The sequence below is a fragment of the Dromaius novaehollandiae genome, chromosome 23 (genome assembly GCF_036370855.1).
Source record: "Dromaius novaehollandiae isolate bDroNov1 chromosome 23, bDroNov1.hap1, whole genome shotgun sequence".
In the NCBI taxonomy this organism is placed as follows: Eukaryota; Metazoa; Chordata; class Aves; order Casuariiformes; family Dromaiidae; genus Dromaius; species Dromaius novaehollandiae.
Window position 1 is genome coordinate 10,179,235 of NC_088120.1, and position 24,214 is coordinate 10,203,448.

General features: G+C 60.8%; 1 protein-coding gene across 2 annotated transcripts; it reads right to left on the reverse strand.

Moving 5' to 3' along the window:
* Positions 1-303: 303 nt before the first annotated feature.
* C23H1orf216 (chromosome 23 C1orf216 homolog) lies at positions 304-14,408 on the reverse strand. 2 transcript variants are annotated; one of them, XM_064525234.1, is made up of 2 exons: positions 14,263-14,408; positions 304-5,132 (listed from the first exon to the last, which is right to left on the reverse strand). In XM_064525234.1, exon 2 carries the CDS (start codon positions 5,114-5,116, stop codon positions 4,256-4,258), a length of 861 nt encoding a protein of 286 aa, XP_064381304.1. In that variant the 5' UTR covers positions 5,117-5,132; positions 14,263-14,408; the 3' UTR covers positions 304-4,255. The 2 variants fall into 2 exon arrangements, with proteins under 2 accessions (XP_064381304.1, XP_025960441.2); XM_026104656.2 differs by lacking the exon at positions 14,263-14,408 and adding an exon at positions 6,304-6,464.
* Between the last annotated feature and the right edge of the window lie 9,806 nt (positions 14,409-24,214).

Genomic DNA, 24,214 nt, shown 5'->3' on the forward strand with positions numbered 1-24,214 from the left:
GAGCAGCCCCGGCGAGCCCTGGGAGCTGTTTCGGTGCATCGTTTCCAGCCCACCCCGAGCACGTGAGAGAGGGGCAGCCCTGACGGGCAAAGCCAGGGCGGGAGGAAAGACCTTTTCCCTCTGTAGACCGAACACGTGAGCGCTGCGAGTCTCTGAGACGCCATAAACGGGGGGATCCCACGAGGCCATTTTTAGAGTCACTTTTCAGAGTGGAAACAAACTGCAAGAGGTTTTAAATACGCCCCAGTCTGGCTTGCTGGATGTTAATGGCCCAAGACGATTAATTTTTGTACTTTCATGGTCTCAGTTATCACATCATTTGATTTTATTTTTAAAGACTTTTCTAAGCCCGCAAAATACTGGAAATAGTTAGAACGGATTCAAATTACAAGGTAAAATATTTCCCTCCAAACCTTCATAAACACTTGATTTTTTTTTCAGTGCTTTCAAAGAGAGGCAACGTTTGCCAAATCTTGCTTCATGCAGTAAAATCAGCCCAGTGTTACAGGGATTTAATACAATAATAACAATAAACTTTCAGAGGAGGCCTTAAAAACAAAGGGCCCTGTCTGCCGCGTACGGAAATCCAGGATCACATGCCCTCGGAGGCGCAGGGCTCGGCGTCGCGGGCGCTGTGAGCAAAGCCGGGCTCCAGCCCGCTGCGCACCAGTGCCGGGGACCCGCGGGGCTGGCGGGGGTGCGGGGAGCCGAGGGCCGGCGCGGCGCACGCAGCTCCGATAAACGCACCGGCATCGCTCCGTCCTCCCCCCCGGGGAAACCAGGAGTCGGCAGCGCGGCCCCGCGCCGGCCCCGCGCTCCCCGCCGGAGCTGGCAGGACTCGGCGTCGCAGGGTTTTGCCTCTCTGTTGTTTTTTCCTCCTGCAGTTGGTAGGATTTTTAATTAATTCGCAAATCTCATTCGGTTATTGGAGACGGGGGTGGAAAAACTCGGTATGAAGTTGCTTTTGCAAATCAAACCCGGCCATCCGAAAGCAGCTCTCGGGGCATGAGCACGAGGGCTCCCAGTAGTCGGGGAGGAAGCCCGTTGCTTGCGGAGCAGATCCACCACTTTTGATGTGCCCCCGCAGTTATTCTTTCATTTCTTGAGCAAATAATCTGGATTATCACAATATTTACCTTGGAAATAATTATTTGCGTAAAGCATTTGACCAAGATAAACAGAGAGTCGCTCCGTCTCTCCGCCGGGAAAGGCGGGCAGGCGGCCCGCGGTCTCACGCTGCCCTGGTCTGCGCGAGCTGCTCCTGGCACCGGCGCCCCGGCCGCGCGGAAACCTGCCCTCCTCGCCCCGCCAGCGCCCGTCCCGGCGGCCCGGCAGTGGCGGGGGGCAGAATTCCCCGTGGCCCCCGCCGCGAGCTGAGAACAGGCACAGAGGGAGCCGGCGGCTCTGCCTGAGCCTCCCCGTTACGAACCGCCGGTGCAGCCGGCGCGTCTGCAGCGGGGCCGCTGCACCCCCAAATTCCCACCGATTCGGAGGCTGCAAAGGAGAAGCAGGAAGGGAAAGAAAAAAGAAAAGGTGAAGGAAGGTTCAAAGGCCTGCTGCAGCTTCTTTTCCATCTCTGTTTAATCTCTGCGAGGCCGGAGGCAAAGTCACCTCTAGGTCAGCACTCAGGTGTTTTTATCTGCCGGCCCCATCGGCGCGGAGCTGCCGCCGTGCCCCCCGCGCGGGGCCGGTGCCGCTGGGGAGGGTGGCGAACGCAGCAGCCGCTCCGCACCCCGGCACCGCGGGACAGGAGCATCTGAGAGTCGGGGTTTTAAAGGCAAAAAGGCCTCTAGAGAGGGGTGACGGAGGTGCTGGCGGTGCCGGTGCAGGCGGGCTGCAGCGGGCCCCGAGCGTCACCCCCACCTCTGCCGAGGAGTAAAGGGACAAATCCTCTCCGGCTCAGCTGTTTTGCCTCCGGGCTTTTTACTAACACGCGTGACGTGCCCGTGATCGCAGGCCGGTGACGTGAAGCAGGCAGCAGGTCCTGCACGCGGCCGAGCACCAGCGCGGCGACGCAGTCCGCAGCAGCCAACCCTGCCGAGCGCCGGGTGCGAATTCGTGGGGCGAATGCGCCCTGGGCCACCAAAACGTCCTCCAAAGCGGGGCTTTGCAGATGCCCGCTGCGGATGGCGGTGCCGGCGCGGGGCGGCCCTGGCCGCTGCTGGCCCTCACGGGGCTTCGCGGCGGGTATTTATTTGTATTGCAGTAGCATCTAGTGGTCACCGGCAGCCTGCGATCCGGGCCCGCTCGCGGGCGCCGCGCCATCCCCGGCAGCCCCGGCTGCGCCCATCCTGCGTGGCCCCGCTCCGAGCCCGCTCCGAGCCGGCTCCGGCACCCGCCTCGCTGGCCGTGCTCCGCTCCCGAGCCGAGCCCCGGGCACGGGGCAGCTGGGCTGGAGGGAGAGCTGCTGGCGGTGTCGATCGCGACTTTGAAATCTCTCATCATCCTCATTCTGCAGCTGAGAAACTAAATTAGTGCCTGACTTGGTACAGAAATTCGGGGTAAAACTGGGACTATAACCTGGACCACGCGGTGAGCTAGGCTCAAAGCCAACCACCCTCCTCCTCCTCCCGCAGCACATCAACGACATAAATACAGCATGTATCAGACCAATACCAACGAAAATACAGCAAAGAAACACAGCACGTCCTCTTCGATCCCTATTAAAGAAGACTGTTTCCGGTATCCTCTAGGCAGTCTTCTAAATACAATGTAAATCAGAAAAAAAAATTCTCTTTCCTTTAAATGATACATTAATACAAGCACAAACAGCACAGCTTGAGAGCAGCTTCCTGGTCATGCACCACGTTAAAGCATATTCTGCAATGGGCCAGAGTGGACCCGCACAGACATCCTGGCCAAAAAACCCAAAACCTAAGTCAAATCCACTCTGATGCTGAACCTAAACAATATACACTGGGTTTGAATCAGCTGATACTTAAATTTATTTTCAAGCGTTCTGAGGTCAGTTTTAAGGACGATTCTCTCTCTCTTTGGACCTAACGCATCAATTCACGTCTTCTCCGCGGAGCTTTGGAAGGTGCTCAGCTAGGCAGCGTGCTAGAGCGGCTCCCTAAGAACAACACAGGACGCCTTGTTGGGACAGAAAACACGAGCAAGCTTCAGGAGTCGCTGGGCTGCTGTCTGGACACGTGCGTATGAGCGTGCATCATGGAGGTCATCGAGTGCGCGGGGGCTTCCCCGCGCGTTGAGCAGGTGCTGAACGCTTTGCAAGAGCTCCAGGGCGTGTTTAAAGCTTTGCTGAATGAAGGTCCCCGTCGCCGGACGCCCTTGACGCGGCGAGCGCCTGGCAGGCGGCTGCGGCCCGCAGTCCCCGCGCGTGCGCACGAAGCAGCGGGGCGAGAGGCGAGAGGGGCGCAGGGGTGTGGGGTGCTCGCCGGGGCCGGGCTCGCAGGGTCCTGGCCCCGCTCGGGCCTCTGGAGATGGGCACCAGGGAGGGGTCCCAGCTGCGTGTGGATTCTCCCAGCTCTTCTCCCCCTCCCTCAGTCAGGTGCTCGGGGGTGGCTACTGGTACCAGTGGGAGAGGAGAGAGAAGCGGGAGAAGAAGGAAATTGGTGAAAGTGCCCTAATTAAGTTGGTGGCCTCGGCAGTGCCCTGGCCGTGTCCGGCCGCTGCCCAGGAGCGGCTGGGGGACGTCCCAGGCCTTCCTTGCCCGCGCTCCAGCCTGGGGACGTGTTTCCTAGACAACCTTTCGTGAAGCCGCAGAGCTACAGTGAAGTGATGAAACGAACTCCTGCTTCTAACTGCTCAAAGGACCCCAAATGAGACGTAAAAGACGAGTCCCAGCATCGCAGACCCAGCAGATCTCAGTGTATCGAGGTCCCCAGCCCGGGGCTGCACAAGCCCCTCGACCTAGCGAGACGCGGCGTGGAGGACCGACGAGCGAGCTGGTACCTGCTCGGCAGCAGCTGGGCGGAAAAGGAAGCGTGGGAGAAGGTGAGATGAAAAGTCATTAAAAAGGGTCCTGTAACACTGGAAGGACCTCGTGCTGCCGGGGCCCGTGGGAACTCCGGTGGCATCTGCTGCACAGTGTCTTCATGCTTCAGGAACACTGGGACGGGCAGAGCCCACGGGAGCCCGCAGCTCGCGTCTTTTAAAAGCCTCCCGAGCAAAACCCGGCCGCAGGCCCCATCGCGGAGGGCGAACGCCGGGAGAAGCTCCTCGCGGCCGGGAGAGGGGAGCGGGGTGAACCCCGGAAGGGACGGGCGGGACGGGGCGGCGCGGGCCGCGGGGGTCACAGCCCGGGGCGGCCCGGGGCGCCGGGGCACGCCAGGCCTTGCTGGAGGTGGCGGATGAGCTCCTTGCGGTTGTCCAGGATGGTGTCGAAGCTCTCCTGCAGCCGGTTCTGCTGGGCCACGACCTTCTGCTGCAGGCTGTGGATCCAGCGCAGCAGCGCCAAGCGCCGGTACATCACCAGCTGGATGTGGTGCTTCTCCTTCTCCCGCTCCTTGAACCTCTCCTTGTCCTGGATGTGCTGGAAGGCCTCCGCCAGCGCTGGGAAGAGGGCGTCCGTGTCCGGGGAGGTCTCCGTCCCGGGGTCGGCCACCCCAGGCTCCGCCGGGCTCTCCCGGACGTGGGCAGCGGCGGGCGGCTCCCAGGCGCTCCCGGAGACGCTGTCGGGGCTGTCGATGCTGAGGGAGCTGCTGGCGTAGCCGTTGTCCTCCGCGGGGGAGCTCAGGGGCTTCCCGCGCTCCTCGGCGGCCTCCTCCGCGGCCGCTGCCTCGTCCCCCGGCCCGCCGACCTCCGCTCCCTCGGGGGGGCTCCGCACGGCCGCGCAGAGACGCGCTCCGTCCCCCGTCGGGCCCTGGGCAGCATCCCTAAGCCTGCCCTGAGCCGTCTGTCTCTGCACTAATAACAGCAGATTATCAGAGGGATTTGTCATGTTTTCGCTCTGGCTGCAGCTTCCCCCCGCGCGGGTCCCGGGCGCTGCCTGGCTCCAGTTCTCATTGCGGTCGTAGGCCCCCGCCACGAAGTTGAAATTGGTGTCCTGCCCGCGCGCGCCGGCCCCCACGAAGGCTGTGCCCCGCGCGGGGTCTCGCTGGCCCTCGCGGAAGGGGACGTTCAAGGCGATGTCGGGCTGGCAAACCGCAAACATCTTCCCGGCCTCCCGTCTGCAAAAGAGACACCGAGATGTGACGGACGCGGAGGAAGATCTTCCCGAGCCGGGAGCAGCCGGGAGGCACGCGGCACGCCGGGCGGCACGGCCGGAGCTGGCTGCTGAGCTGCGGCAAGATAAAATAGCCTCTCCCTTTGCCGTGACTGTGGCTGCCGGGAGCGGGCACGCCGACACGCTGCCCTCCCGCAGCAGCCGTGCTCGCGGGGGATGCCATTAACTCCGTGCCTGCAGAGGTCTGTTTGGAAGAAGCTGCTTCTCCAGCAGCAAGAAAATTTGCTAGGAGTCATGGGCACCGCCTGGTAGAGCAGGGACGCGAGCGCTGTTTGCTTCGAGCCGGGGTGCTCCCCGCGGCCAGGCCCTGGGGACCAGGGCAGCAGCGTCGGACTCAGCTTGGTGGATCTCGGCCGGGGGACGTGCCAGACCCCCCAGGACCCCCCCGGCCTCGTGGGCCCCGTGTGAGAGCACGCCGGGATCCTCCTCCCGCCAGGTCAGGCAGAGAGAAAAGAATTTCCAGAAACTGCACGTTGCAGGACTAAAACCATGGCCCTCTGTGGAGGGGACTGTCCCGCCTTTGGGGGCGGCTGCAGAGCCCCCAGGCCCCCTCCCACCCTCCGGGCTGGGGGAAGGCGCAGGGGTCCGTCCCTCTGCCCGCAGCCACGCCGCTGCCCGGGTTACGCTCAGCTCCGTGACTGGATGGAGAAAATGCAAGAGGAGAAAAAACCCAGCAGGGAAAGGCGCACGCAGTACTGCACGCAGGGGCAGGGAGGGCAGCTGCACGGATGCGATCGGGATGGAGCCTGCCAACCTCCCGGTGCCAGCCAGGCCGGCGGCGAGCCCTGCTGCGCGGTGCCTGTGTGCACGGCGGTGCCGGCGCAGCCCGACGCTGGACCGCTGCAAAGCCCCGGCGCGCAGCGGCCTCCGGCAGCGGCATCCGGGCAGACCGGAGCTGCCAGGGCGCGTGTGCCTGCATGCACCCGCACACCCAGCGCCGCGCTCGCTGCGGGGGGACGAGCGGCTCCTCTCCCGTCTTGGCAAGGCCGCTGCTTGCTCGCTGCCAGCGAGCGAAACGAGCAGCCTCCATCAGAGGGAGCCAAATGTGGCACCCGCCTGCCTCCCCCAGCCTGCAGCCCCCCGGGGCCGCGGTGCCCCGCGCAGCAGGCACTCACCGCCCAGCCCGGCGCCGAGGGCAGCGCCGGGGCCGCAGCTCCTGCCGCCGCCGCAGCCCAGCCGGCGAGGACGGAAATGCTCCCTGGCAGGGCCGCAGGAAAGCGTCACGCGCTGCTCACTTCCTACGGCGCGCCGTGCTGCTCGCCCGGCTCCGCAGCCGCAGGCCCACGGCCCGCCGGGCGCTCCGGCCTTCCCGCGAGGGCGGCCCGCAATGTCCCCCCGCGACGTGCCCCCGCGGCACGGCCGCTCTCCCTGGACATGCCAGAAACTCCTCCGGGAGAGGAGGCGCCGGGGCAGCCGGGATGCAGGCGCTGGGCAGCGCGGTGGCGTCTGCCGGGCGGGAGCGGATGCCCGGCCGGGGACCGGGGCCGTCGGCGGGGAGGATGGGGAACGGCGAATGCGGGGAGCCAGCGGGGCCCGCGGGGACGGGGTGTCCGTCTGCCGTGCCCCCCTGCCTGTCCGTGGCCCCCCGGGGAAAATCAGGGAGGGCAAATTGCCCTTGCGCTCACCCAGCATGGAGGATGGGGGGGAAACAGCTGAGTTAATACAGGATTATCTGCTGCAGCGGGGGGGAAAGGGGAGAGGTGCTGCACCCCCGGCTTGGCGAAAGGGTCTGCGGGGCCGGAGTGTCCCTGCGATGTGCAGCCCGCCGTGGGGACCCAGCCAGCCCCGTGGGGGGGACCCGGCCAGCCCTATGGGGCCCCGCACAGCCCTATGGGGCCCTGCACAGCCCCTATGGGGCCCCGCACAGCCCTATGGGGCCCCGCACAGCCCTATGGGGCCCTGCACAGCCCCTATGGGGCCCCGCACAGCCCTATGGGGACCCGCACAGCCCCTATGGGGCCCCGCACAGCCCTATGGGGCCCCGCACAGCACAGCCGGGCCGGTCCCGGCGCAGCACGTGCCCCCCGCGTGCAAACCCCTCGGAGCAGGGCAGGGGCGGCTGCACTTCGGACGCGGCGCCTCCTCCCCGGCCCCTGCACCGGGGCTCCCGTCCCTGCCGCGGGACCCCGCGCTCAAAGGGACCTTTATTCCCCGCGGGGAAGCGGGGTGCCTGCGAGCTCCCGAGTGAAGGGGCGCCGCGACATCAAAGGGCTCCCCGGCGCGCCGGGCGGCAGAGCGGCGTCACACGCGGCACCACGCGCGCGGATAAAGCGGCTTTGTGGCCCCGCGAGGCTCGCGCTGCGGCTCGGCGCCCCTTGATCCCCTCCGCCGCCGCTCCGCGGTGCTGCGAGGTTCGGACGAGCGCAATAACGGCTGCAGTAAGCAATAAATAAGCTCTTTTAACTTTCCGGCCGCCCGGCAGGCCACTAGCCAACGTCTGCTGGCTCCGTGCTGCTCGTGACCCGGGACGGCCCCGCGGCGCGGGCATGGGCACGGCACGGCGGCAGCACTGGGCACCAGATTAAAAAAAAGTAGTAACAATGCTCGGCACAGAGGGCCGCAAGAAGCCAGCTCGGACACTTCTGTGACGGGGCAGTAAAGAAAAACGGTCAGGGCAAACGCTCGGCTTGGCTCTGCCCTGCTCGGCTCTGCCCTGCTCTGAGCTTCGTCTTTGCTAGCGCTGGCTTGTGCTCCGCTTCCACCGGGAGCCAGCACTAAAGGCAAAGCCACGGGCTCCTCACAGGGAGAGCGGGGCGAAGCGTCCCCGGTTTGGGACCTGCTCCCGGCCGTGCACGGGCGGCGCTTTGGAGAGTGACGGCTTCTCCTCCGAGGTTTGGACCTCAGCAGGTCCCAGCACAGGGGAGCGGCCGCCCCGCCGCCAGCCCGGCGTTTGGCCGCTGGCAGGAGAGGGGCTCGCTGCGCCTGCACTCGTGCTCGCGGGAGCCTGCCCGGCACGCGGGGTCTTTCCTCCAAGCCTGGCCGGTCCCGGCTCCGTGCAGGCAGCCAGGCGGGGATCCGCAGTTATCCGCTCGGTTTGGGTCGTTTTGTTTCGAAACGGCACGGCTCGCGGTTCGGCCAAGCACCCCCGACCCCGGGGATCATCTACAGCGGATCGAGACCAGAGCGGATTTGCTGTTTGCAATGAAAACAACCCAGTTTCACCGGAAACCCAGCCTTTCCCTCCACCCCAGACGTCCGTGCAGCCAGCACGAAGCCGAGCGCCTCTCTGCATGTGGCAGAGGCTTCCCGGAGCCGAGCCCTGTCCGGGCGCCAGCCAGACTCACGGCCGCAAACGCCGTGGCCGGAGCGGTGGGACGCGGCGGCGGCCGGGACGCCGGACCCCCCCGGGGCGCTGGCCCTGCGCAGCACGTGGGCTCCCACCTGCTTCTCACGTGCCGCGTCCCCCCCGCTGCAGCCCGCCCCGGGCTTTCAACAAAATTGCTCCCAGAAGAGGCCCTGGAGCGGCCCCCGCGCCGGCGGGACGCAGCCCCCGGTCACGAGGCATCGCTTAGGGGCCGGCGGGAGCGGGGCTGCCGGACCCCCCCCGGGGCCGCGGGCACCCCGGGAATCACCGCCGCCAACCCCCAGCCCCGGCGCAGGGACGGCCCCGGGAAACCGCCCCGAAAGGGTTAAAAGCGCAACATTGCAAAAAGAAAAAAAAATGTTACAGATGAAAAAAGCGCCCTGAACCACATGCGACCTCACCTCCCCAGCGGCTCATCTGAGTTTAATAACCGAGGGGGGAAATCTCCCAAAAAGCTCGCCGAGAAATTAAAGTAAACAGCGTGCTGACCTCCAGCCCCGCGCTGCCCCGCGCCTGACTCGGCCGGCCGCGCGGCCGCAGACGCTTGGACGGTCCGTGTAATTGTAAACACATTCGGGTAAATACGGGGGGGGGGCGGCCCCCAGCAGCCGTTCCGCGGCCCCCGAACCCCCGCGGGGCCGGGCGGGATGCGCCACGCTGCCGGGCTCCCGCGGCTCGGTGTTCCCGGTGGCTCCGGGTGCTCAGCGTGCCCGCGCGCAGCGGCTTCCCGTGCCCAGCGGCACCGGGAACAGCTGAGATTTCCCGGGACCGGGAGGTTTTGGAGGCCCCGGAACAAATGCGCGAGGTGAAGGGCCAGGAGCCGTGGGGTCCCACGGCCGCGAGCCTTAGGGCAGAGCAGTCGGCGCCCGGGGCCGGTGGCCGCTGGGGTGAGAGGATGGAGGGAGGAGAAGGATGTTAACGACGGGTTTGTCCTCTTGGCCTCAAAAAACTTAAAAACAATGCTTTTACTTCCATAGATCCCAATCGTTTGCCCGGGCCCAAGGGCTGCGGGTCGCCTGCAGCACCCTCGGGAGCAGCATCGCCTTCGCCCACGGCGGGGTTTTCCGGGGAAAGCGCCAGTAGAAGGGGAGAAAAAGGAGGAACCTGAATTCGGGCAAGCCGCACTCCCGCTGCCCCCGCGCCCCGCGCCCCAGCAGCCGGCTCCCGCCGCCGCGGCCGTCGCCCCGTCCCCTACCTGCAAAACAAATTATGTCTCAATCAGAATCAAAGGCAGTGACAGATGCGCTACATTTGATGAAAAATGCCAAGAATCTGCGGCCAGACTGGATTTCGCGGGAGCCGGGAATTCCAGGGAGGCCAGGCGCTCCCAGGCGCCCCGGGGCCGGGAGCGGGGCAGCGGCGGTGCCCGGGGCCGGGGTCCCCGCGGTGCCCGGGCCGGTGCCCTGTGCCCGTCCCTGTCCCCGTCCCGGCCGTGGGACCTGGACCGGCGCCGGGAGAGACCCCCCTTTCTGGGATGACCTTAGCCGGGGAGAAGAGCCTCCTTCATCTCGCTCCCAAACACTCTTTGCTTTCATAACTCACAAAAAAGGGATTTATCCGGACTCGGGGAGACGCTCTGTGCCAAGAGGCAAAGCTGGTGTCCTTTAGACGCTTCCTCTGCGGTTTATCCGCTGCTTAGCTACAAAAGGGGAATATTGATACCGACTCCACCCCTTCCATTAGACCAGGACCCCAAAATCACCATTTCCTCTTGGCCTGTGAATCACTAATAAAATCCAGACAGAAAGGTCTGATTAGGAAATTGTTTGGGAAATTGAAAGGAAGTGGGAGGCACCCGCGCTCGCTCGCTCGCTGCCGCGCTCCTCGCCGTCGCCCCGTCCCGCCGCGCTCCCCGTCCCGCCGAGCGGCTCGGCCACGGCCGCGGGAACCGCCTGCGCGGGGGGGGACCCCCAGGCCCGCCGCCCCTTCCCATCCCGCTACTCGGTAACAGCCCGGAAAGGCCTGAGCGGGCGGGAAAGAAAGTAAATTCGTGTAAAAACGCTCTGGGTTTCCTCGGAGAGCGTGCAGCGCGCTCGGACCGCGCTGAGCTCGCACCCGCTCCGCGTACGGCTCGGTTGAGACACCAGTGCCCTCAAAATCCGAGTGCAGGTGGGTCCGAGGCCGTGAGCCAGGTCTTTTCTCCCTAAAAGATCCTTCAGTCGGGAGCAGAAACCAGTCTGTGGCAAAAGCCACCCACGAATGGCCAGGCCATGGCAGGGTCCCCGTTGTCCCCCCGGCGCGTCCCCGGGCCTTTCGGGCCGTCCCGTGGGGCCACGGAGCAGGCGTTGCAGTCACGGGTTTATGTTGGCGACTCTCTGAGTCTAGCTACAAACACGAGAAGCAGAGCTGCTTTCCTTATTTTTGCCCACTTAATTTCGTCAGCTACCGCTCCCTTCCCCACCGCGACCGCTCCGTGGTGCCACCGGCCGGGGTCAGCGGCAGCGGGCTGGCAGGTCCCCTCCGCCCCTCCGAAGTGGCCCAGTTCCAGCAGCGAATGGATTTCTCCGTCCGTATGGACTTGGCGATGGAAATCAGTGTGCACATTTAAGTATATACTTTTTTCTTTCATCGCTGTCCATCAGCTGCGCCAAGGCAGTGGGACTAAATGAAATCTTTCCATCATTTGATCTCTGTAGTTGAGCATTTGCCCAGTGTTTGAGCATGAAATCCTTGGCCTGCGCCCAGGCACCAGGCATTCCTCGGCTGTCTCCCGTCCACGCCAGACCCGGCTACCCGGCTTCTCGCCGCCCGGGAAATGGGGGACGTTCGGTCCAGCGGGGCTCTCAACACGCAAGCAGCCCAAAGAACGCTGCTGTGCTCCCGGATTATCATCTCGACGCGCAGGAAGTTTAATAACGCGCAAGTAAACCTCGCAGAGACGGGAACGCCGTGTCTGCGCCAAGCAGCAAAAGTCGCTGGCGTTTTGGTGACTGTGCGCCGAGGAGGAAGAGGGAAATGGTGAATTTGCTGGGGCGAGAAGGCGTCCCACGGCGGGGATGAGCGTACGAGCCCGGGCGGAGGAAAACCTCCGTGCGCCCCTCGGGGCAGCGGGGGAAGAGCTCTCGTCGCGGCACTCGGGCTCTTGGGCCTGGCACAGTGAAGGCACTTAACTCTCCAGGGATGAAAAAACTTGGAGTGCCAAATTTTGCCTCGTTTTAGGGCTGTGTCACAGGTACAAGAGCCGCCGAGGGCGGTGGGAGCTGGCGGCGGCTCCGGGCCGGTGGCGCAGGTCTGCCCCGGCTCTGGGGCCCTCCAGCGGGTGCATCTCCAGGCTGGAATATTCGCGCTCCAAAGGCATCGGTTGTGCGGATAAATCCGCACTCTCAGATCAGCGGAGTCAGTGTAAACGTATCCGGGAGGTGCTGCTGCTTTTGCCCTCGCCAAAACGTCGCGAGCATTTCAAGCAAGCGAGTGACTCCGCGCAGCGAGGCTCCGCGCAGGGAGGTTTGCAACACGCTACCGAGAGCCCGGCTGCTGCAACGGCACGGGTGCTGCCAGCGGCCGCAGGGCCCCGCGCACGTCACCCGGGGCGGGACACCGCCGTCGGCTCTTGCTGGGCTCCGGGACAACACACGCCAAGTCACGAACCTTTTCACAGAAACGGTGCTGCCCCTCTGCGCCCGTTGCATGAGCATCGCTCAAACGAAGCGCTCGTGACAACGCGCTCCCTTGCAGCCGCTTCACTGCCGCCCGCTTTTGCTGAAACATTTGGATCTCATCATCCAGAAAACTTCAGGACTGAAATGGAAATCAGTATTTCAGTCTCGAAAAGAAATCTGATAGATTCCATAAATGCTTTAATTCATCCCTTTATCACAATGCTTGATAAAAGGCTTGGTTTCAGCTGAACTGTTTTGATTAATAACTGCAATAGACTCTAACCAGAAAGATTTGTGTTATGTGGCATTCAGTGAGATTAAATGTTTTGTTTGCGTGTAATCAGAATTTTCTGATGTGAAGCTGCTCCACCAGAGAGCTTTGAACCAGCTCAAATCAAAAAACACTTGGTGGGTTTTTTTTCTCAGTTTCCCCTTCACCTGTAACAAGTCAAAACATCTGTTAAAATTCAAGCAGAGCAAAACAGCCCGGACGGACTGAAAAAAATTAAAATTGCCAGGGTGAAATTAAACAACCAGGCACGTTGCAGCCAGGTGGGAGAGCGGCGTGCGGAGGTTTGCACGGGGGGTGTTAATCTGCGGCCGGGCCCCAGCAGCGTCCCGCGAGCAAGCCGGGTCCCGCCGGCGCCTGCAACCTGCCTGTCAGTCTGTAAAGCCACCAGCACCGACGCACACGAAGCATTTCCCAGTTCCGTTTGTTTGCTTGGGTGTTTCTGCCTTCCCTCTCTCCTATTCGGGGTGGCATCCGCCGGCCTCGGCGATGGTGCTGCCCAGCCTCGACAACCGCAGCCTCGGGGGCCCCGGCTGCCCGCGGAGGCACAGGACGGCGCTCGGAGCGACACCGCAGAGGGAGCTACGGGAAGGACCAGCCTCCCCGGCCGACCCGAGCGGCTCGTCAGCAAGCAGTCGGAGCTGCGCGCCGCAGATGGCTCGGCTTGTCGCCTAGCAAGAGGCAGGGAAGCTCCTGCTCCTGCAGTTACCCCAGGAGGGAGCAGCCCCGGGAGCCCGGCACGGGCTCGTCCGAGCCCACTCCCGACTCTGCTCCAGGACGGATCCGCGCCCCGGCTTTGCCTCCGAGTTCCAGGTTCAAATGAGCACGGAGGAGGCGAAAGCAAAGCGGAGCAGGGCTGCGCCCGACGGCACGCCGCCCCGACACCCGTCCCAGCGGCTGCAGGGAGGTTGTCAGCGGGGCAAGGTTTTCCCGTTTCCGTGGGATCCTTCCGTGGGATCCGGGAGGGAGAAGCAGGGATGGCGAGCGTGCGCCGGGGAAGGCAGGAACCAGCAGCCAGACGGCTCTACTATATCATAACGAATTACCTGTGCGGGGGGCAGAGCTGGCCGGGTTTTCTGCAGGAAAAAACGCCTTTTTCAATGGACGGTGCCTTTCTGACCGAAATGGAAGTTTTCATTATGGCCAAAATTCCCTACTTTTTCATAAAAGTGGGAACATTGAAATCCTAGGGCTTGGCTACTCTTCCTTCCTCCTTCTCTCCTTTTCCACGGGAGAGGGAGGGACGTAATTTGAACTAAGTAGGGAGAGAAGGCACCGGGGGACAGAAAGAAAGGGAAAAGACAAAATCCCGGGAGCGTTTGAAGCAGAAGCCCTGTCCCGGCAGGCACGGGGCCGCTGCCCGGCGGCCGGGGCGAAGCGGCGGTGCCCAGCCCGGACAGGGAAAGGTAGCACGTTTTTGGTGTCGGAAACGAGGGCTTTTAGCAATTACGGCAGCATTCCTAGATAAACTCCGGCTTCCTGGCGGGCGCGTTCCCATTAACTTGTTTGGGTCGCAGAGAAACAGATCCCGGCGAGAGGCCGGCAGAGCCCCGGCTCTCCTGGCGGGAACCGCGCGGCAAATTCTCTCTGCATGGGTGAAATTCCCCCTGCTACCAGGGCTTATTATCTCCATACAGGAACCGGCAATATCCTTTCATTTAGACACTAATTCGAACAATGTGCGCCCGGCCGGGGGAGGATGGGCGCTCGCTGCTCGGGAGCCTTTGAAAAGCCCAGGCGGGAGCCAAACCGAGAGGAAAAGCAGCCAGGGCGCAGGGAGGATCATCCCGGCGGAGGGAGCGGCGTCGACGGGCGCGCGTGCGCTTTGCCCCACGGAGAAAATCACCGTCTGCTTAACCCAAGCGCTCAGCCTCATAATTACCATTTCCATGCGGCCGGAGGGCACAACGCGACACTTTCTGAATTTGGTCCATCGTAAAGCTTACGCCAGGCACCAGAAGAAGTCGCGCTGTGTAATTGAGAAGTGTAAAAGCGTTTGAATTCCCATTTCCGAGAACGGGCGAGACGGGAGGCGGGCGCGGGGCGGAAGGAGGTGGCGCGGGCAGCGGCTCCCACGACCCTCCCGCGGTGTCACCACGTCCCCGGCACGGGACCTTCCCGGACCGCAGTTGCTCTTTACTCTTGGCAAACCGGCGGGGAAATAATTAACGCCCGGCGTTCGCCACGATCCGACCAAGCTTTAGCCTTTGCGTGAGCGGCAGACGCGTCCCAGGGTGTCTAGCGAGATCGGAAAACAAGCAAAAGCCCCGGAAGGGGTCTCGGCTCAAGCGCGTCCAGCAGACGACGCGTGTCCCCAGGACGGGCCGGCCCCGGGACGCGGTATCGGCCTGTTCCCGCGGTGCCGGCGGCACCAGGATGCCCGGCTCTTCCCGCGGCGGCGAGGGAGCCTGCGCTGCGGGTCCCTCCTGGGCGATCCCGACAGGGCCTCGGAGGAGGAGACGGAGATGGAGGGAATTTCTAATTTATTTACTTTTAAAGTGTAACTCTTATGAATATTCACCGCGGCGCGCTCCCCCATGGCGGGATATCAGTCGGAACATCGTCTAATTGATTCCCGGGAAATCGCTCTTGGAGGAGAGGGAAGCCCTCTCCGCGAATTCATTTAGCTTGTGCCGCTCTTCGCTGTGCTCAATTAATCTCGTTAAAGTGATACGATTTTACCCAGCGCTTCGCACAAGGACGGCACTGCTTGATGACGACGGAGGACGGGTTAACGAGGGGATAACGGGGCTCCGGAGAGGCGGGGGGCTGCCGGCGGGGCCCGCGGGATTTTCCGGCTCGGCGCGGGAAGGCTCCGGCTGGACACAAAGAGCAGCTGGCTCGGGGGGACGTAATCCCGGAGCGGCGGCGCCGGGGGGGCGCGGGCGGCGGAGTGAGGGGCCCCGGCGATCCCAGCCTTTTCTATACCCGCTATTGACCGTCTAAATAGTTCTTTGGTGATTACAATGTAAATATAGCTTTTCATGGAGTAAAGGCCTTTTATGGGATCCCCACACACTTAACCACTTAACCCCGGCGACAAAAAGAGCAGTGAATTAGCTGTTGAGAGGCTGCTCGTGCAGAAAGGCAGGCGCTGAATGGGATTTGGGGATCTCTGTGTATCAATTGCCATGCTCCGGAGGCCGTCAATGCGGCTTTGCGTTCGAGCATGTGCCAGCGGGGCCGCGTGGACGGGGACCGAGCGTCCCAAAAAAAAGCAGCTGCTTCTCTTTAATGCAACAATGATTTATTCATAGCGGCCTGGGGAGGGGCCGGGGGCCGCGGGAAGCCCGGCAGGCTGGGGTCGGCAAGGGCTCGCTGCCGGGCGCCGCGGGGCTCATCCCGCGAGGTGACGGGGAGCCCTAACCGGGATTTCCTGGGCCGAGCCTGCCTCGGGCACGGACCAGCCGGGCGCCGGAGCCTCCGGAGCAGCCCGCGGGGCCAAGCTGGTCCCCGGCGAATGGCAGGGACATCCCTGCAGCACCGCTTCCCCGCTGCCGGCACCGAAACACGGCCGTAGCCGGACCCGCGGCGTGGTCCAGCGGCTAAGCTGCGCTCTGCCATCCGGCCCGGGGCGGCCTGGAAATGTCAGGACTTTCCCTCTGCCGAGCGTGGGAAGCGGCAGGAGGGTCCGGTGGCAGGAGCCGTGGTCACGCGCCGGCCGCGCGCGCGGGCTCAGCCGGCCGCCCCAGCTGGGCCGCGGCCGAACAAGGGCCGCCTTCACGGAGCGACGCTGCTGGGGGGGACGTGGGGAGGGCAAACTCGAAGCCGAGCTGAAATGAATGGCCTGAGCCGCGGCGAGGCGTCCGGACAAAGCCGGGGCTCTGTGCGGGGAACAGAGGCGCGTTTGATGCATGCAAAGCAGACAGCACACGGTCGGATTGCAAAACGCGGCGGGACAGAGGCAGCCGCGGTGCCGGCGGGCTCCCCCGGGCCGCACACGGGCATCCCGCCCCGCAGGCGGAAACGCTGCCGACGGCGCTTCCCAGCAGCTGACCAGCTCGGGTTGAGGCACCCGCCTTTTGCTGACACCCTCGTGGCCGTCACTTGCTGTCCGGCGCTTCCCAGGCGGGTGGACGAGCATCCCGCGCCCCGCACGAGGCCGCGGAGCCGGCAGCCCCGGCACACGAGGGCTGAGCCGCGCTGCAGGATGGGAGAGCGACGCTGGCTCGGCCGGGACAGACAAATCAGTTCCTTCCTCTCTCGTCCAGCCTGGGAAAAAGACGGGCTACGAATGGGATTTCATTGAAGTCCCTCATGGCTTACGCGGAGCAGATAAAGTCAGGCTGCAGCCCTATTTTTAGCCCCATGCAGATGGAAGGATAAAAGGAGGAGGGGGGAGGAAGGGTAGGAATGGAAATGAAAGACAAACAAACGCCAAGCAGATGTTGGGAGCGGCGCTTTCCCCCCGTGGGATGCGTGTGCCGGCTCCGGGGACAGCGGCCGGGGGCTCCCGGGGGGCTCGGCGCTGCCCGGACGCCGCGGGCATCTCCCACCCTGCGCCCGACACGTGCTCCAGGCCGTTCCCAGCAGATCCGGCAGCGTCTGGGCTCAGCGTTTTGGCCCGGGCAGTCTCCGGTGCGGCAGTCGCCCGGTGGGACCGCAGCACCCTTCCCAGGGCACCGCAGCCGGGCCGCTGCGTCCTGCCCCGAGAGTCCGCAAAAACAAAGGGACTGTGCTCCCGAGGATCCCTCCCAGCGTTTTATTCGGGAAGGAGCTCTGGGAATTCAGACGCTGCTGCAGGGATGGCCGGGCAACGCAAAGGTGGACCACAAAGTCTGGTACGGCTCTCGCTACCGAGCGCCCTGCTTCGAATTAGCGAGACCCCGAGGGCAAAGTGGCAAATCTGTAGGAATAAAGCAACTATTGCACGGGTCCGGCCCAAGGTCCAGCTCGCCCCGTCTCAGCCGTCAGCGTGCGGCCACCAGCCTCCACAGCGCAAACCCCGTGGCCTCGTTGCGTGTCCTCCCCCGAGCGTCGGACCGTTTCTCAAGGTCTGCCTGGGCCGGGGTCAGCGCCGGCATCACGAACAGTCCCTGGGGTTTGTTTTGGCATCTCCAGTTTCCATTCAAGCCAGATACCGGCAGCAGGGCTTTGTTCACAGGCAAGACCACAGACAACACCCCAAACAGCGCATGGAAAAATCCCGACAGCAAGCGGAAGGTCATCCCAACCGCTCCAGACTTCAAATAGGACGGGGGGCCTCAGTGCCGGCTGATGAGTATCTAACGCAGCTCTTCCACCCCTGCTTCTGCCCTCTGCAGATGTTCAGGGGTCTCTGCCAACTGCGCTGACCCCTCTAATCTTTCCATCCTTTCTTCCTTTTTTTCGCTTTCCAGCAGAAGGGAACTGGAGCGGCCGGCCATGGGGGGCGAGACCGGAGGGGTCTTTCCGGGCGCTCCCAGCTTTGCAGTCACCCGCGGAGGGGCAGAGGAGCCGCACCTTCGGATTTGTTATCATACTTTCTGGCTCATGTCATCCCTTCCCGGGAGAACACACATGCTCCGCAAAGCAGTAGGTGGAGCGAAGGCTACCAAAATAAGAGCCGACGGGCCTGTGATATCATTCCCCCCGGAAGACTTGCTCAGAGCTTAATACCGAGAGCGTTGCCCTCCCAGGACGCAGAATGGAGAACACATGTCAGATATCATTGCCTGTTGCTTTCATTATCTTCTTTACATTATCGCACTCTACGGTTATCCATTGCCTTTGCTTCGGTCGTCTGCTCGCGGTCTGGGGAGGGGGCACCCTCGCCGCCCCAGCCGGCCCCCGAGCAGCCTCCCCGTGCGAGCGGGCCCGGAGAGACGAGAGCCAGCGAAGCGCCGGCACGTCCTTTGAAGCGGGCCTTCTCCTCGCCGAAACGCAGCGCAACCGCGGGTTTCTGAACAGGCCGAAATAAGGACGGACGTAAAGACCTAGGATGCCGGCTTAATGCTGATGTTTGCACACAAACTCCGCTCTGCAGAACCCGTATTAACAGCACACTAACACGGGAGCCTGGTCCCCGAGCAGGGAGGTCTGTAAGCCAGGACCGCGAGGCGCCTGCCCAGGAAACGAAGTGCTCTGTCATCTCAAAGACACCTGAGGACGGGGATAGCGGCTTTGCAGCCGCCGGGTGCAGGTACCTGCACTCGTGTCCTCTCGTCCAGTTCCTCCCCATAAAGCAAGCGAAAAGCCAGGGAGGAATCGTAAACCCCTCGTGGGCGCAATTTGTTCCTTCTGTACTCAGATACGAGGGGAGAATGGGAAAATCTGCTGTTTTCCCTGCCTTAGGGATCCCCTCCAGCCAGCGAGGGTCGAAGTGCGAATTCTGCTCGCTGGCCTCTAATTGAAAGCGGCTGCAAGGGCGAGAGCCCGAAAACCGGAGCGAGAGGAGCTGGCTGCAGCGGAGGGACGTTTCCAGTTTAATCGTGTAGTTGAGCTGAGTTTACTGCAAAAGCTGCTGCCGCTTTGTCTCGTTTCTCTCCGCCCTCCCCAGCTGCGGCACCCCAGGGCACCGGGCTGAGCGGCCGGGCGGGCGGCCGGGACGGCAAACGCCGAGGCCGGGTCTCCCCTCGGCGCCCCGCGGCCGGGCACGAGGCAGCGCCCGGGGCCTCGGAGCAGAGAGCCGCCGTGGCCTTGGTGTTGCACGCCTCCACCGCGGCTTTTCGGCCAGCGCCCGGGGCTGCTTCACGGCTCGGCCGGGGACCAGAGCTGGTCCCCAAAGGGACGGCCAGGACCTTCAAGCCGTCCCCTCCCCGATCCCCCGGCGGAGCCAGCGGCCGGCGGGCTCCAGACCCCGTCCTTTGCCTACGAGGGCGACGGCACTGCCAGCCCCGAGCCCCTGCCACGCACAGGGGCTTTTAGGAGAGCGCCGGGGCCGCGGGGCGCTGCGTCCCCATGCGAAATGCTCTGCTCCGAGACAGAAGGCCCCGTCCATGGTCGACGCCGAGAAAACTATCCCACCGGGATGGCAAGCAGAAGGGAGGAAGGAAGGAAAAGCCATTTTTCTATTCTGGTATTTAATTATGAAAGGTTGGGGGGGTTTCAAAGCCCCCCCCTTCAGGCTTAATGTAAAACAGGAATGTGGCAATACCACCTATTAATATCCTGAGCAGCCGGGGATGTGGCGTTAGCGCCTCGGCGGTTAATTACGCATCCTTCACAGAAATGAGTCTCCACTAACCGTGGCAGCTGGAAATTAGGCGGTGCAGAAAGACGCCGGCGTGTGCTGGCCCCCGCTGCCCCCCAGCCCGGACCTCCCGGCCGAGCGTGGCCAGGGCTCCCCATCCCATCCCATCCCATCCCGGTCCATCCCATCCCGTCCCGTCCCGTCCCGTCGCGGTGCGGCGCGGCGGGCCCTGGCCCGGGGCTGGTCGGAGCAGGCAGTGCCAAGGCGGAAGGCTGCAGCCCTGGTGCCGGGAGGCAGATCGGTGCAGAGGCACGCAGGCGTGAGGACACGCTGCCCGTGGCAGGGGGACACGAGACCCATCGCAGGGGGACACAGGACCCATCGCCGGGGACGTGGTGCCCGTTGCAGGGGCCGGCTGCAAGATGACGCAGCGAGGCCAAGCACAGAGCCGGGGGAGCAAAGGGGCTGCCCGCAGGAAGCCGGGCCCCAGGGAAGAGGTCGTTTCCAGATCCCAGGGCATTTACCTTCCGTCTCCGAGGGTCTCTCAGCTCTCCTCGTAAATCACAGGCCAGAACGGGCCGCGGGGTCCTGGGGCTGTCCGGCCCCGCAGGTCGGCAGGCTGCTCGCTGGTGCCAGGTGTGAGCGAGGATGAGTGCACACCTCGTCCTCCAAAGGGAACCAGCCTTGCTGATCCCGATCCTTCATCGCCACGTGCACGAGCATCATGAAATATTGAAAATCAATGGGACCCTGTGAGGGAAGCAGCACAGAGCACGTTGCATAAAAACAGCCTTAAGGAGCAGAGAAAAAAATATTGGCTAAAAATAAAATCAATCTCTTGCAAAGCTGTAAGATTTGCTTTTCACCCCTCCCCTTTGCACTGCAATCTTTTCTGTTATTTTCTTTAATTACAGCCGGTTTAGATTGCTGCTGTTTGGAGAAGCATAGCTGGCGTTAGCCATAAACTGGGCTTCTGGATGATACAAGAGAAAAGAATAAACCCCAAGGACTGAACATCTGTCCACGAGGAGCACGCGTAATGTTATAATTAATATCAATGACTAATACTTAATACAGAATGAAACTTTTGCTTCACAGGTCACCTAATAAGCCCAGCCCTGCTGCAAGTCTCAGGCAGCGTTGTTTTGCACCGAGTCTGCGTCCGGACCTCACAAGCCCGGTCTCCGTCTCTGCAAAGCCCTGAGCCCCAGGGAGCGCCCGGTCCTCGGGCTGCCCGGGCACCCGCCGCGCGCAGGGGAGGCCGGGGAGGGCTCCGCAGGTCCCCGCTCCTCTCCCCCTCCACTCACTTCTCCAGCTCGGCTTTCTGCCCTCCTAACACGTCGCGGCTTTTTAAACAGGTCACGTCAGGAAGGGGGCTGCAGAGGGGACACGCTGACGAGCCCACCACGCGCTCTGGCACGCGCAGATTAAAAACTTGGCTAGAAACGGACCCTGCGCAGGCCAGGGGCCCGATGCTTTCCAGGCCAGACCAGGCTGGGGGGCTCTGCTGCGCAGCCCCCGCCGGCTGCCCTCCCCGGCCACGGGCCACTCCGTCCGCCCCAGCAGCAGCCAACACCTCGGAACTATCACTCCTACAGGTCTGATTATTTTTTTCTGCCCTTGTGATTTCCTTCCTAGTGAGGAAATCACAAGGTTGTTAGTAATAGAGGGGTCTTATTTTATTATATTCTTATATCGTATTTCTTAATTTCTTAAATAATCCATTCACTTTCAATTTGACTGTAGCCATTTTTGCCCCCCCCCCCCCCCGCTATTTCTGCTGCTTTATATTTTTCATGTTTCCTTTTCTAATAGTAAAGAACCTGAAGGAAAAGAGACAGATGCTGATAATGTCACCGGCTCAGTTCCAAAAACAAACACATGCTAAAGACATATTTCATGGGTCCAAAAATAGGCCCCATTCATCACTCCCAGAGAAAGGATGCACCAGCTAATGAGAGGGCTGAAAGCCAGAGAGGCTAAATAATTGTGACATGGCTGTTTTAGAAGATACTGTCCCCAATCGCACTTGCCTGGATGCCCTGGGGGTCTTCTTGTCCTTTAACCCTCGTACTGGGGCTGGGACAACTGATTAAAGATCCAGGACAGATGAGGTTCAGAAGCTCGTGTGATAAACACGCACAAAACATACAGCACGCTCCTTTTCATGTGTCCACTCTGACATAATTTTTCACATGTTGGAAATACAGATGATTTTAGCCTGGGTCCATCTGGTTTCCCAAATAACCTGTCTGTTTGATAAATAACATAAATTAAATTAGACAAGACAAACAAATAGTTTTTTTTCTCTCCCCCTTTCAGTCTCTTGGCAAAATGGGAAAAAAAAAACGAAAAGAAAACATAATTCAGTGGCTGCCTTGAACCCCCGAGGAGCTGTGTGGTCGTGAAAGCTATGATTATAAACGTGTCTGCAATGTTAACCTTTAACACGGACCAAAGACCATCCCTTCTTCTTGCTTATGAGTTCTTTTCAAATTTCTTCGCTATAATTTAGGTTCCTGAGAGCTGGTTCTCTGAGGAAGGTAATAGTCTGTACTTAACGGCACGCCTCTCATTAAGGCTCCCATGGTGCAGTCTAGAGGCAGATCAGTGCTGAAAGACATGATCCCCTGTCCCTTCTGCAGGTAGGGGAAACTGCGGCATGGAGCCATGCAGTCATGCAGCCTGGATTACAGCTGCAGAACTAGGATTAAAAGGTTGGTTTTCTGGTGAGGCTCTGGCTCTGAGTGCTGGGCCTTGCTTCTCGTGCAAAGCCAAAAGCGAACATCACAAACCCGGACTCTGAGCTATAACTACCAGGCATATGATTAGCAGGGAAAAGCCCCAAACGAAGTGGAAGGAGCTCTTCCGTCAGGAGCGGCTCTGCCAGAAGAGCCTGTTTCTGGCAAAGGCTGAAATGCATCAGTGCCCCTTGCCCCAGGGCTGCGAGCAAGACCCTCATTCCCACCCCTTCGCCCCGCTCTGCTGTAACTACTAGTCAATCTTCTCTTGCTCGGCGGATTGGCCAGCCTGAGACAACTCCTGGCACTTCCCGCAGCAGAAGGGAGAGATTTTTCTCCCTCTTAGCACAACTGCATCATCTCAGTGCCGGGAGGGGCGAGCTGAATCAATACTTGAAAATGAGAAGTCAAAGCTGAGTTAATGTGCCAGACGGGAGGTGGGGAGGAGCCCAGCCTGCATAAGCTGGACGGAGGGAGACGGCACAGGGAGGCGGATGAGAGCAGATCACCAAGGTGGATGGGAGCATGGAGAAGGACCAGGGCCAAAACTACAACTCTTTTGTCCCTGGGGGCACCGTGGAGTCTGGCACAAGGAGCAGCAGCACCTCAGAGTATGGTTCAACCCCTCCTGAAAGTGACATTTCAGATCTTATAGGAGTTGCCCAGGGCCTCTTATTCCTGCCACCGCAAAGTGCTGCATGGAATATACTTCCCAAGCAAGGAACGTATAATGTGTAATATAGTGGCTTAACAGTAGGGTTTTGCATGCCCTGAACTCCGGGAAGGTTTTTTGGGGGGAGAGGGGGGTTGTTAAATGTTTACATGGAGCAGTAATAGCAAGAAATCTTCTCCCCCTTCCCTTTATTTCAAATTATAAGCTCTTCAGGCCTGATAGCATTTTTCTACTTAAGGCAATTAGCTCTGGAACAAGCAAAACATCTTTTTCCTGGGTAGCAGCTCTGTTCTGGGGGAAGGCAGAACAAATGCCACCTTTGTATCAGGCTACCACATCCTGCACAGAGGCCAGTAAGAGCACTACAGCAAAGACAGACCTCTAAAGGTATTCTTCCTCTACTGGACACCTCTTAAAGCTACTATCTTTGCATGCAAAAATATATGTCTAATAAGGAAGTGGCTAATTTGCATCTAATCCCTTACAATTCTGCAGAGCATGGAAAACTATAACAATTTCCCTTTGAGTCAGAGTGAATTTTAAGCTTTAATCATACTTCCTTCCCTTTTTCCTAGAGGAAGAACATTCTATTACTGCTCTCTAGTGGCAGGAGTTAACAGCAAAATTAGGAAAGGATGCTGAATTTTGCAGCTTTTGAAATTTTTTTCTTGTAAATCTGTGCTGAATTAGTATAATTTACAAATCAGTGCAAACACTTGTTTAGATAGAGAATTAACTGAAAGTAGATTACTAAATATTCAATTAAATTGCCCTTTAAGAGATTGCTGATAAAAGATTTTTCCTCCTTCATTTGCTTCCCTAAAAAAACAACAGGGAAACAAGTTTTCAAATGCCCCAAATCCAGGTATGCTAACTATTAGGCTTGCTAGAAGCAATTAAAATTAGGTTTGGATTGTCAAATCACTGTACTTTGTAAATACTCACAGGGCTGAATGCACTGTTACAGCTACTAAGTACTGATTCCACTTGTATACATCAGGATTTAGGAACTAACAAAACCAAAACTACAGAAGCAGTAAAAAGAAATGTATTCTTAGGGCCAAGAATTTTATGCAAATGTAACCCAAGTGGAAGACTTGAGCACTTGAGAATTCGCACTCCAATAAACACGGGGAGGTAGTTTTTGTTGTATTCCAATATTATTGCAGCTGATCCTACTGAAGGATTCAGTTGTTGCGACCAAAGAAAAGAAAAGAAAAACAGAAAAAAACATGGATAGATGAACATTTTGAAAAAAACACATGTACACAACTTGAGTGAAATTCTGTAAACTAATTTCAACTGCCTC

What these genes read in the sequence shown, in the direction of transcription:
- C23H1orf216 (XM_064525234.1), bottom strand. Translation starts at nt 5,116, where the DNA reads ATGTTTGCGGTTTGCCAGCCCGACATCGCCTTGAACGTCCCCTTCCGC.